This window comes from Cervus canadensis, chromosome 18, assembly GCF_019320065.1.
Source record: "Cervus canadensis isolate Bull #8, Minnesota chromosome 18, ASM1932006v1, whole genome shotgun sequence".
Lineage (NCBI taxonomy): Eukaryota > Metazoa > Chordata > Mammalia > Artiodactyla > Cervidae > Cervus > Cervus canadensis.
The window spans coordinates 50707099-50718999 of record NC_057403.1 but is presented as its reverse complement, the minus strand read 5'-3'; the positions used below and the strand labels follow the sequence as shown (position 1 = coordinate 50718999).

At 52.1% G+C, this 11901-nt stretch overlaps 1 protein-coding gene and 1 non-coding gene across 2 annotated transcripts; both read left to right on the top strand.

Moving 5' to 3' along the window:
• Positions 1-4455: 4455 nt before the first annotated feature.
• On the top strand, positions 4456-6661 carry RPL13 (ribosomal protein L13). Its single transcript, XM_043436878.1, has 6 exons — positions 4456-4502; positions 4678-4798; positions 4905-5046; positions 5247-5420; positions 5904-5960; positions 6478-6661. Exons 2-6 carry the CDS (start codon positions 4695-4697, stop codon positions 6634-6636), a joined length of 636 nt encoding a protein of 211 aa, XP_043292813.1. The 5' UTR covers positions 4456-4502; positions 4678-4694; the 3' UTR covers positions 6637-6661.
• On the top strand, positions 5108-5191 carry LOC122421826. Its single transcript, XR_006263635.1, has one exon. It is a non-coding gene; the product is annotated as a small nucleolar RNA MBII-202 (small nucleolar RNA).
• Positions 6662-11901: the final 5240 nt, after the last annotated feature.

The window sequence follows — 11901 nt, the reverse complement described above, 5'->3', positions numbered from 1 at the left end:
GACAAAGAATATTGGAAAAATTAAAGAGTTCACACATCATAATGCAAGTTGTTTTCCAATCTGATCTATGCTCAAATAAACACAATTTTCTTGTTACACTCTGTCTTTAAAATTTTTTGTTGAGGTCCATCGTATTAATGCCAGGTGTATAAGACAATGGTTCATATTTGTATGTACTGGGAGATGATCACAATTAACATTTGTCATCATACAGTCAGTCACAGAAGATTTTCTTGTGATGAATACTTTCAAGATCCACTCTCTTAGCAACTTTCATGTAAGACATCTGTGTTACAATAACACACTACCAGGTGGTCACTGACATGAGGTGGTCCTCATATTACAGCAATCTCCCAGCCTCTGATCAGGTTTACATTTTGGCTCTGACGGATGTGAGAGCTGGACCATAAAGAAAGCTGAGCACCAAAGAATTGATGCTTTTGAACTGTGGTGTTGGAAAAGACTCTTGAGAGCCCCTTGGACAGCAAGGAGATCAAACCAGTCAATCCTAAAGGAAATCAACACTGAATATTCATTGGAAGAACTGGTGCTGAAGCTGAAGCTCCAGTACTTTGGCCACCTGATATGAAGAGCTGATTCACTGGAAAAGACCCTGATGCTGGGAAAGATTGAAGGCAGGAGGAGAGGGGATGACAGATGAGATGGTTGAATGGCATCACCGACTGGATGGACAAGAGTCTGAGTAAGATCTGGGAGTTGGTGATGGACAGGGAAGCCTGGGGTGCTGCAGTCCATAGAGTGGCAAAGTTGGACACTGAGCAACTGAACTGACTGGAGAGTTGAGAGGCCGGATGGTTGAGTTTTGTGCTGAAGCACTAACATCAACCTGTCCCTACTGAGTTATTAGGCTCCTGCTTTTCCTAATTCAACCAATGGTTCATATTGAGGACACTGTTAGTGTGCTAGTTTCTGCAAAGTGCTATAGGAACATGACTTTTTTTATGTGTCAAAACAATAAAAACACATTGCTGCTATGAGATTAATGTTTTAAATTAATTATCATTATTATTGGGCTTCCCAGATGGCGCTAGTGGTAAAGAATATGTCTGCCAATGCGGGAGATGTGGGTTTGATTCCTGGGTTGGGAAGATCCCCTGGAGGAGGATATAGCAACTCACTCCGGTATTCTTGGCTGGAGAATCCCATGGACAGCAGAGCCTGGTGGACTACAGTCCACAAGGTCGCAAAGAGTCAGACATGACTGAACAACCTGGCACACACACATCGTTATTATTTTGGCTGCACTGCACAGCTTGTGGGATCTTAATTCCCTGACTAGGGACTGAACCCGGCCAGGCCCTTGACAGTGAAAGCACAGAAGCCTAATCACTGGATCCCCAGGGAATTCCTTGAGATTAACTTTTAAAATCAAGACTGTGGGACCTTCCTGGTGGCCCCGTCATTAGGAATCCACCTGCCAAAGCAGGGGACACAGGTTTGATCCCTGATCCAGGACGACACCAAAAGCCACAGAGCAGCTACACACGTGCCACAACTACTGAGTCTGTGCTCGAGCCCAGGAGCTGCAACTACCGAGCTCGCACATCATAGAGTTGGTGCTTTACAAGGGAAGCCGCCGCAAGGCGAAGCCTGTGCACTGCAATGAAGAGCAGTCCCTGTCCACTGCATCTAGAGAAAGCCTGCATGCAGCAGTGAAGTCCCAGTGCAGCCAAAAATAAATAAATAAAAAACTTAAAAAAAAATTTAAGATTGTGTGTCAAAGGGCTCCAGGAGGTAGTGTTGACTGTCTTTGAGGTTGACCCCGAAGCACCAGCTGGAGGGGGCCAGTCAGGTCAAGGTATGGGGCAAGCAGACCCCTCTGTGAGTAACTGGAGCACAATTACAAGGAAATTCTGGGAGGCCATGTGTACCCGACCCCTTCAGGTGCTCCTCCAGAAACCTTGTGCCCGGTGAGCACTGAGTACAGGGCCACTGGCCAGTCCTTTCAGCGGCCCTTGCAGGTCCCAGACTGGGACAAAAGCCCCTTGGCAGAGCTGTGCCATGGAGTTCTGTGCCAAGCGGGGAGGGGCTTGTCCTGTAGCTGAAAACTTTTACAACCTTGAGCAAACAAGAGTTTGCATCAGGACTCCTGTTCACCTCTTCAGTCTTCCCAACTGGGAAGCTCAGCAGGCTCTCAGCAGTCACGTGGAAGCCTCGGGACTTGCTGTTCTGCATGTTCCCTAAGGACTCAAGTGTGAACTATTCAGGTGTTGAAAAACAGTGTTGGGTTGCTGGGCTGTGTGCAGCAGACTGAGGTCCTCAAGCTACAGCTTCACCTTCTCAACATTAACTCCAGACTGCAAATCTTCCCCCGGTACCCCGGCAGCACCCTGACTATGAGCAGATGAGCTGCACGAGTAGGTCTGTCCAGAAAGAGAAGAGGATGGGGACTGTGTTCTCAATGAGAAGGACCCATGGCAGAATCACTGAAAAGTGTCTCCAAGACACAGGGTACTGCCTGAAGCTCCAGAGGTTAAGAATCCACCAACACAGGGGACACTGGTTTGATCCCTGGGCACCTAGAGCTGGAGCACTGCAACTAGAGAAAGCCTTTGTGCAGCCACAAAGACCTAGTACAGTCAAAAATAAAGTAAAATAATAAAGAAATCTTTAGTTTAAAAAAAAAAAGACATGGAAGGTGAGAGCTAACACTGTATTGTGTCTGAAGAAATAAACCCCAGGCAAGGGAGGGAGGAGGAAAAAAAAAAAAAAAGAAATAAACCCCAGGCCAACGCAAGCATTTCTTCAGCAAACATCTCCTACACAGACCCTCTGCTGCCAGAATGGACTGTGGGTTCAGTTTCAATGGACAAAGTAATCTGTGAGGTGGATCATCTCTTGCTCTCTCCCTTCCCTCTCTCCTGCCCTGCCTTCCCCACCCTGGCTCCTACTCTGTCACCTGGAAACAAAGTGGTGTGACCTTTACTTACCAAGAGCTGGGCACTGAGCTTTGTCCTGAGGCCTAACAGGGCTCCCAGCAGCTTCTCCCATTTCACACCAATCACATACCCAAAGTCTCAAATCTAGTACAAAGATTCTAATAGTATACTAGCCAACTCCACAGACACTTTCCTCTGGATCGCTGACCTTCCAGTTTAGCTGTCTGTGTCTGTGAAAGGCTAGATTTTAAACATGACCCTATCTTCAGAGATAAGCATCACTTCCAAGTTTACTGAGAAGAGCTTTCTTGTATTTGTTAACAACTGTCAGCAAAGCAAGCCTTGTACTGCCCTTGCTTCATAGCTACTGTTGTTCAGTCGCTCAGTTGCCTCCAACTCTTTGCCACCTGATGGACTGCAGCACACCAGGCTTCCCTGTCTTTCACTATCTCCCGGAATTTGCTCAAACTCATGTCCATTGAATCGGTCATGCCATCCAGCCATCCGATCCTCTGTTGCCCCCTTCTCCTCCTGCCCTCAATCTTTCCCAGCATCAGGGTCTTTTCCAATGAGTTGGCTTTTCACATCAGGTGGTCAAAGTATTGGAGTTTCAGCTTCAGCATCAGTCCTTCCAATGAATATTCAGGGTTGATTTGCTTCAGAACTGAGCACACACCTACTAGGTGTCAGGGCTCCAACCTTCCCCACAGGCTTGGCACTTGTGTTCCACACCTCCTCTGCCCTTAACATGTTTTGTCTACCTTACCGAAATTTCCTCACTGAGCCCCAACCTGATTTTTCTAGTACCCAAGGGTGTCTCAAGAGGGCACAAAGCTATCAGCATCAATATCAGCTACCTGTTTACTCAGTGCAGGATACAGACCTCCGAATTTCTCATTTTGCGTCATGAAATTCTTAAAACGGTGATCAAGTTTCGCGAGAGGAATCTTGGCGTGAGGGTAGGAAAGGAAGGCGGTACCTGGGGGCAAAGGCTCACAGATGGCAGATGTGTTGGCTTCGTCCCAGGCTGACCTGTGAACAGGAGGCGCCAGGGTCCAGGAGGCGGACGTTTGCCTGGCTACTTGGTGTTTTTACGACGCTCATCTGCGTGGCGGAGCGCCGGCCACCCGCGGCCGGCCACGGTTCCTAGTTCCACACTCTCTGCGGGCTACTCGCCACCAGCGGCCCGACCACAGACCTCTGCGAGCCCAGGCTCCGGGCGACACGTTCGGGGCGCTCTGGAAGCCCGCTCCTAAGTGCGCGCTCCGCCCACAAGGAGGGTGAGCGGGCTCCACGCGGCGGCCGGCATTACAGCTTGGGAAGCGGAGGGCGAGGCCTCCCGTGGCGCACTAGCAGGCTGGCAGGCCAGAGATTCGCCAGACCCAGACAACCGATGTTCCCGCAACAGGAACCACAATAACGCCTACAGCGCAGATCCATATCAGCCTGCGCCGCGAGGGCTGCCGGGAAGGCATAGACGTCACTCTGGCCCTGGCTCTGATTGGTCACAACGCTCTGACGCTTCTGATTGGCCGGGCTCACTACCATCCCAGAGTGCTGTGGGGCACTTCCTCCTTTCCCGGCCGTGATCCCTCGGAGGAGGTGAGTGTTTTGGAGCTCGGCGCCATCGCTGTTATCCGATCCCATCTGGCTCCATCCGCCGTCCCCGGGGTCCACCTGTCGCCAGCGGCGTCGGGCCTTGGCCCATCCTCTGTGCCCACGCCGACGGGACTCTGCCCCCGGACCTAACTCGCTCCCTGTCTTACCCTCTCCCCAGGCCTTTCGGCCGCAGCCATGGCGCCCAGCCGGAATGGCATGATCCTGAAGCCCCACTTCCACAAGGACTGGCAGCGGCGCGTGGCCACGTGGTTCAACCAGCCGGCTCGCAAGATCCGTAGGTGAGCGACCGGGAGCGAGCGCGCCCCTTCCTCCCGTCCCGTTCTCCGCGCGCCCGGCCTGCTGCGGGAGGGCGGACAGTGACCCCCGCTCGGCTTCTCTGCGCAGACGCAAGGCCCGGCAGGCCAAGGCGCGCCGCATCGCTCCGCGCCCAGCGTCCGGTCCTCTCCGGCCGGTGGTGAGATGCCCGACGGTCAGGTACCACACGAAGGTTCGCGCCGGCAGGGGCTTCAGCCTGGAGGAGCTTAGGGTGAGTGTCGCCAGCCCGTGTCCTGAGCCCCACTGGTTGTTCTAAGTGGCACACAGCCAAGTGATGACGTTCTCCGGAATCGCTGCACTGCTATGATGAAAGTGCATTTGAACCCTTTTCCATCTGACGGCTGGGCCCTCCTGGTATAGGGGGTGGGGGCCAGGGAGTTCTCGGGGCTTCAGCTATTTCTGTCGGGGCAGGTGGCCGGCATCCACAAGAAGGTGGCCCGGACCATTGGGATCTCGGTGGACCCGAGGCGGCGGAACAAGTGCACGGAGTCCCTGCAGGCCAACGTGCAGCGGCTCAAGGAGTACCGCTCCAAGCTTATCCTGTTCCCTAGGAAGCCCTCGGCCCCCAAGAAGGGAGACAGCTCTGTGAGTACCTGACTCCCACAGCGCCCAGCGGGGTGAGGGTGTGTAGGTCTTGCAGTGGGTCTAGCTGGGCTGCAAGGACAAAGTACTTGTCTGCAGCTTCCTATCTAAAGCAGGGTTGCCATGCAAAGTAGTAGAGTAGTAGAGAAAAGATACATAATGTGGGAGAAAAGCTCTGAGGAGCATCAAACTAATTGCCTGAAATGCCAGGATTCACTAAGGGCAGGACTTGGAGTCAGCTTTGTTAAAATTGAAAGTGTACTGTATGTTAGTAGTGTTTGTATGAGATCAGCAGTGCCCATCTACATTTGTTGCTGGCAGTCATTCTCCCTGCATCCTTGGTTCACGCGTGGGTGACTTCATCTGACCGTGCCTGCCTTTACTTGATCGGGCAGGAATCCACAGGCACTCAAACAGGGGTGACAAGTTTGGGGCTCCCTGGGAGATGAGCTAAACTCACCTGACTCCCTTCTCATTGACAAACAGGCTGAAGAGCTCAAACTGGCCACTCAGCTGACTGGACCTGTTATGCCCATACGGAACGTAAGTGGGCGTGTTGGGAGAAGGATGGATCTGGGGTCGGGCTGGAGGGATTCTTTGTGGCAGCTGGGGTCCATGTTGAGCTTGTGAAAGACCTTCCTTCTGCCCTGAGGAGAGTCAGTTGCATCCAAACAGAGGGGCCCCTTGAGGAAAGCTTTGTCGCCCTCACTTGTTACCCCTTCTGTAGGGCCCTTTCCACTCCTTGATGTCTGTGGGAAGCCCAGGCTGGAGGCAGCTCTCCATGCGTGTTTGGTGATCCTGTAGCCTGACCAGCAATTGACAAGGCCCTTGAGGCTCCTGGGAGTGGGAGGTGGGGTGGGCCTGAACCTCTACCCCCACTTTGTATCCAAGCCCCGCCCACCCTTCACATGATTTGGGCACTAGGTTGAGTTGGGGGTTACTTTCAGCGAAGGAGGTACTGTCCTAATCTTTTGGTGGCCTCCAGTCAGCTTTACTCTGGTGGGTGGATTCCTCTCCAAGGCCTCTCAGTTTGCTGACAGTTTGCTGGGCTCCCTTCTAGGTCTATAAGAAGGAGAAAGCCAGAGTCATCACAGAGGAGGAGAAGAACTTTAAGGCATTTGCTAGTCTCCGCATGGCCCGCGCCAACGCCCGGCTCTTTGGCATCCGGGCAAAAAGGGCCAAGGAAGCCGCAGAACAGGATGTTGAAAAGAAAAAATAAAGTGCTGTTGGCAACTTATGATAAACCTGCAGTGTCCATGTGACCTTCGTTGTGTAAGGAGCCAGGGCTTGGGGGGACCTCGAGGGGGACCTAAGGTGTGTCTGACCTTTGTCACAACAGAGTTGTGAGGGAAGCACTTTGGTACCTGGGAGGCTTGTGCTTAGTGTTCTTGTCTGGACCCTCCAGCCCAGGAGGTGCTGTGTATTCCCATTACTATTAAAATACTATTTTCACATCTAAAGCTGACAGTTTATAAGACGCTGATTTAACGTGTACACTCAGTGTATTGAAAATTCACGATCCGTCAAGGATCAGCTAGTGTGGAGGCCTGGGGGTTGAAGCCTCTTGATCCATCCATGAAAGAGGGCTCATGGGGCGCTGCCTCTGGAGGGCCCAAGCCACTGGTTCCGTTTGCTTTGTGTTTGGGATCCTGGCGAGAAGTTGGGACGCTCTCCCAGGTCAGGTGACTGCCTTCCTGTTGGAGCCCTGGCTACAGTGCTCAGAGTGGAGGGCACAGAGGCCTCCAAGTGTGTGGGGCCAGGGGCTGCTGTGGTTAGTGTCCGCTTGGGCAGAACTGTGGGTTTCAGGGATGGATAACCATAGTGGCTGCACTGGTAACATCGCCCGTACCTGTAAGGGGTGCTCCGGTGATTATAAATTGTAGGAGGCTACTAGCATTGGTTTGGTGGTGGTTATAATGGTTAGTTTACTTTGTTCTGTTTTTTCCTTGATTATTTTAAGTTACAGGCTATTTTAAAAGATTTGAAATTTATCCTAATTTCCAGTTGAGATTCCTTAGGCTTTTTTTTTTTTTTTTGGTACCCCTTTAAGTTAGTCGTTCAGTCGTGTCCAATTCGTTGTAACCCCATAGGCTATAGCCCGCCAGGCTCCTCTGTCCATGGGATTCTCCAGGCAAGAATACTGGGATGGGTAGCCATTCCCTTCTCCAGGAGATCTTCCTGATCTAGGGTCTCCTTCTTTGCAGGTGGACTCTTTACTGCCTGAGACACCTATGCAAAAGAGCTGACAGTCCTTCTTTATCTAGGTCTTACGTAGGTGGTTGCACTTAATATTTTTCTTGGTTTCAGGGTATTACAGGGGGAAAATAAGGTGTTTGTTTCATAAAACATCCAGATGTGAGGAGAATCAGTGAGAAGCTATGACCTCCCTTCTCCAATCTCCGCCTCAATCCACAGTGGTTCGTGCCCAGTTTTGCTGCCTCAGCTGCTTAGAACCAGACCAGAGGACAAGGAGTGAGCTGACACAGGGCCAGCCTGGCATTGATCATCCTGGGGACTGTAGAAGCTGATGACAAGCAGGTGCTGGGTGGAGAAGTTAGAAAGTGATAATGCAGGGAGTTTTCAGGATGGAGAAAAGGAACTCAAGTGTTGGGCACCCACTGTGTCCTAGGAACACAGCAGTAACCAAAGCAGTTTTAGCTCCACACAGTCTTAACACAAAACTTGGTGGAGTTTTCTTTCTGTAAGTCCTTTGGCTGGTTCACCAGTGTGTGGGCACATGTCAGCCTTGGGTTGCAGCGGTGACTGGCCATTCACCAGGCTACAGGAGGGCTGGTGAAGGGCCTGCTGCAGACCATTAGGGGAGGGCTGGCCTTCCAGATTCTTTGGGCCTGCCCTCCTGGGAAAGGCTCAGGGCTTTCTTGGTCATTGCCTGTGGGGCAGTGGGAAGCTGTGTTAGACCTTGGTCCTGCCACCCTCCAGCTCTGGTGCTTTAGTTGGGCTCCCCTCCTTTTTAAGCCCTAGTTGCAAGCGTATGAAACACCCTGCATGGTTAGTTACTGCCTCTTCGAAAATTTCACCAGGAAGGATGGTGCTTCCTGGGGAGGAGGAGGCAAAACTGGGTCACTGTTGAAAGGGACTGAGGGCAGAGGGTCTGAGCACTATCCAGGAGGCTTCACCAAGAATATCTTCAAAGCCCTCACGTGAGTCGGGTACAAAACCAGGTCTTCGTCACCTGCAAGTGCCCTCCCATTGGACACTGCTGCTGCCTGTCTCCCTGGCTCACTGGCTGCCCTCATCATTGCGCGGACTGGAAGCACAAGGGTGTCCGCCTCCTGACCTAGCCACTGGTTCACCGTCGTGTGTCTGTCCTGTCCCTTAAGTGTGGGCTGGACCCAGCAGCTTGCTTCTTAAGCAAAGGAGCATGCTGAGATTGGGTTTAAAGGTGCAGAGATCTCACTCACCCAGTGAAGCAGGTCACCATCCTGGAAGCAACAGTATCAGTATCAGGTGGCCGGGACTCCTGGTCAGGGGAGCCGAGAAGCAGGGCAGCTCGTCCTGGACAGTGTCATGTGTTCCAGCTGGCCCTGGGCAGGTTCACAGGGGCTGCAAGGACCGAGCTAACGGCGGAGCGGCTCAGATGGCCCAGCCAACCACAAGCACTCCATGCCCTATGGTACTCTGTGCCCTGGAGGGTCAAGGGAGGTGAGAGAACTGGGTTCTGGGTAGGGAGTGGGGTCCGGGTAGAGTCCCACTGCTGTGTGACCTCACAAAGGCCATCCCCCTCTCAGCCTTGGCAGTGACACGGAATGTTCAGACCAGCTGTTTGCAGAGTGGGCAGCAGACCCCTGGGGGGAAGGCTGGGGGCTGATTGTGGGAAGGTACCAAAATGTCTTTGGAGGAGGGTTGAGAAAATAATGGGAGGGGGAGTTTCTGCCCCCCCCAACCCAGTCCCCCCAGTGCTGCCTCTGGTGGAATGCCTGTTGTCTGAGCACGTTCAGTTGTGACTGCATGTATGCTTAATGTCTTACTGTATCTGTCTCTTTGATGTGAGCATGTGTGTGGTCGGTGTGTGGGACAAAACATGTTTGCCATGTGTGATAATGTGCACATGTGTGTACATATGTGTGGCATGCTCTGCTCTTCTGGGACAGCAGTTCTCTGGGCTCACCTGTCTCATTTTTAAAAGTGAAAGACTTCCCTGTGGTCCAGTGGCTAAGGCTCCACACTCCCAATGCAAGGGGCTTGGGGTCCATCCCTGGTTAGGGAACTCTGCCACATGCTGCAACTACAGATCCCATGTGCGACAGGTAAGACTTGGTGCAGCCATTAATAAGTAAGAGAATGCTGCAGAGTCAAAGCGATGGTTTTTCCAGTAGTCATGTATGGATGTGGGAGTTGGACCATAAAGAAGGTTGAGCGCCAAAGAATTGATGCTTTTGAACTGGTGCTGGAGAAGTCTTGAGAGTCCCTTGGACTGCAAGGAGATCCAACTAGTCAATCCTAAAGGAAATCTATCCTGAATATTCATTGGGAGGACTGATGCTGAAGCTCCAATACTTTGGCCACCTAATGCAAAGAGCTGACCCTGATGCTGGGAAAGCTTGAAGGCAGGAGAAGGGAAACGACAGAGGAAAAGATGGTTGGATGGCATCACCAAGACAATGGACATGAGTGAGCAAGCTCCAGGAGATGGTGAAGGACAGGGAAGCCTGTCATGCTTCAGTCCGTGGGGTGGTAAATAGTCAGACATGACTGAGCAACTGAACAACAAGAGAAATACCAAATCCTGTAGGACAACAGTCCAGTTCTGACAGCAGGGGTTCTGAGATAAAGTGACCTTTCTAGGTTAGTCAAAGAAGCACCCAGCCCATGGGTGTAAGCTTGTGAAAGCCTTGGTAGCCCCACCACCTCCCATTCTTGCAAATTTGACAGTTTTAGCGTGCCTTCCAGAGCCTCCAGAACAGGCCCACTGGGCCCCGGGGAGGACAAGGTGGAGGGTGTGGTGATGGCCTTGCCTGAGCAATGCGTCACTTGCACACAGCCTGGACATAGCTCTGCTCCCCTCCCAAGGGGCTGGGTTTTCTGGCATTTGCTTGAGGCAACCTATCTGATGCTGAGGGGGTGAATTCCCAGAAGCTCAGAGCTGGTGCTGGGGGTGGAGCTTGTTCAGCCAGGCTTCAAAGGGTAAGTAGGAGCTGGCTGGTGGTGGGGAGCCAGTGCAAGCAGGGCTCTGTGGCTTGAGAAGCAAGTTGTCTAAAACAAGGATGCTTTATTGTTGCTCCAAAAATTGGTGATGTGGAAGCATTTAAAGAGATAAAGATTGTTATTGTTCAGTTGCTAAGTCGTGTCCAACTCTTTGCGACCCCCTGAACTGCAGCACACCAGGCTTCCCAGTCCTTCACCATCTGCTGGAGTTTGCACAAACTCATGTCCATTGACTTGGTGATGCTATCCAACCATCTTGTCCTCTGTCGCCCCCTTCTGCTGCCCTCAATCTTTCCTAGCATCAGAGTCTTCCAATGAGTCAGCTCTTTGCATCAGGTGGCCAAAGTATTGGAGCTTCAGCTTCAGCATGGGGTTAGTTAAATACATGAGGAAGGGTCGCTTCTACCCCGCTGGCCCCCTCAGATGCCCCCTCTGAGCACCCAGGGTGGACGGGTAGGGAGATGCATGCGGCAGGCCATTTCCTAAAGGACCAGATGGTGAGCATTTCAGGCTTTCCAGGCCACAGAGTATCCCTCTGCTCTTTCAGGGTGAAGCTGGCTTCAGACCATCCGTGAACACACAGGATGGCCATGCTCCAGTAAAACTCTAGTTGCAACTCAGTGGCTTCCAGACTTGCCCCAGGGGTTGCAGTGCCCCAGCCCCCTGCTGTCGGCCTCAGCTTATGGAGATAGAGTGTCCCTTCAGGCTGCCAGAACAGAAACACCATAGACTGCGGACAGAGGGTGGGTGGGGGGGGGTGGGGGGGCAGGGGGCTTATAAACACCAGATACTGAGTTCTCACAGCTCTGGAAGCTGACTCCAAGATCAATCAAGGTGCCAGCAGATTTGGTGTCTGGTTCACACATGGCAGAGGGGTGAGGGAGTGCTCTAGGGTCCCAGTTAAAAAGGCAGTGGGGCTCCACACATGTGACCTAAGCACCTCCCACGACCCACCTCCTAATGCCACCACATTGGGGGTCAGGATTTCAACATACAAGTTTTAGGGCAGCACAGTCGATGGCATGAAAGACGGCGTTATGATGTAAAGAAAAGCAGTTACTAAAAAACCACACAGGAACATTTATTGAATACCTCTTTGAACATTTACTGAGTACCTACTGTGTGCTGGGCACAGTGCTAGGCCCAGGAACTCAGCTGTCAGGTGGGGCAGAAAATCCCCATGCCTGCAGTCTGAGGAGCCACATGCAGGAAGGGCCCTAAGGGTGGGAAGCAGCTTGTAAGAACTAATACAAACAGATTTGCGTGGAAAAAAAGCTGGAGGGATAAACATCAAAGTGTTAACAGTGTTTCTGCCTGG

Excerpts from the sequence above, each read along its gene's own strand:
- RPL13 (XM_043436878.1), top strand. The coding sequence starts at position 4,695 with ATGGCGCCCAGCCGGAATGGCATGATCCTGAAGCCCCACTTCCACAAG. Across the intron at positions 5,047-5,246 it reads TCAGCCTGGAGGAGCTTAGG|GTGGCCGGCATCCACAAGAA; the intron begins GTGAGTGTCGCC and ends CTGTCGGGGCAG. Across the intron at positions 5,961-6,477 it reads CTGTTATGCCCATACGGAAC|GTCTATAAGAAGGAGAAAGC; the intron begins GTAAGTGGGCGT and ends GCTCCCTTCTAG.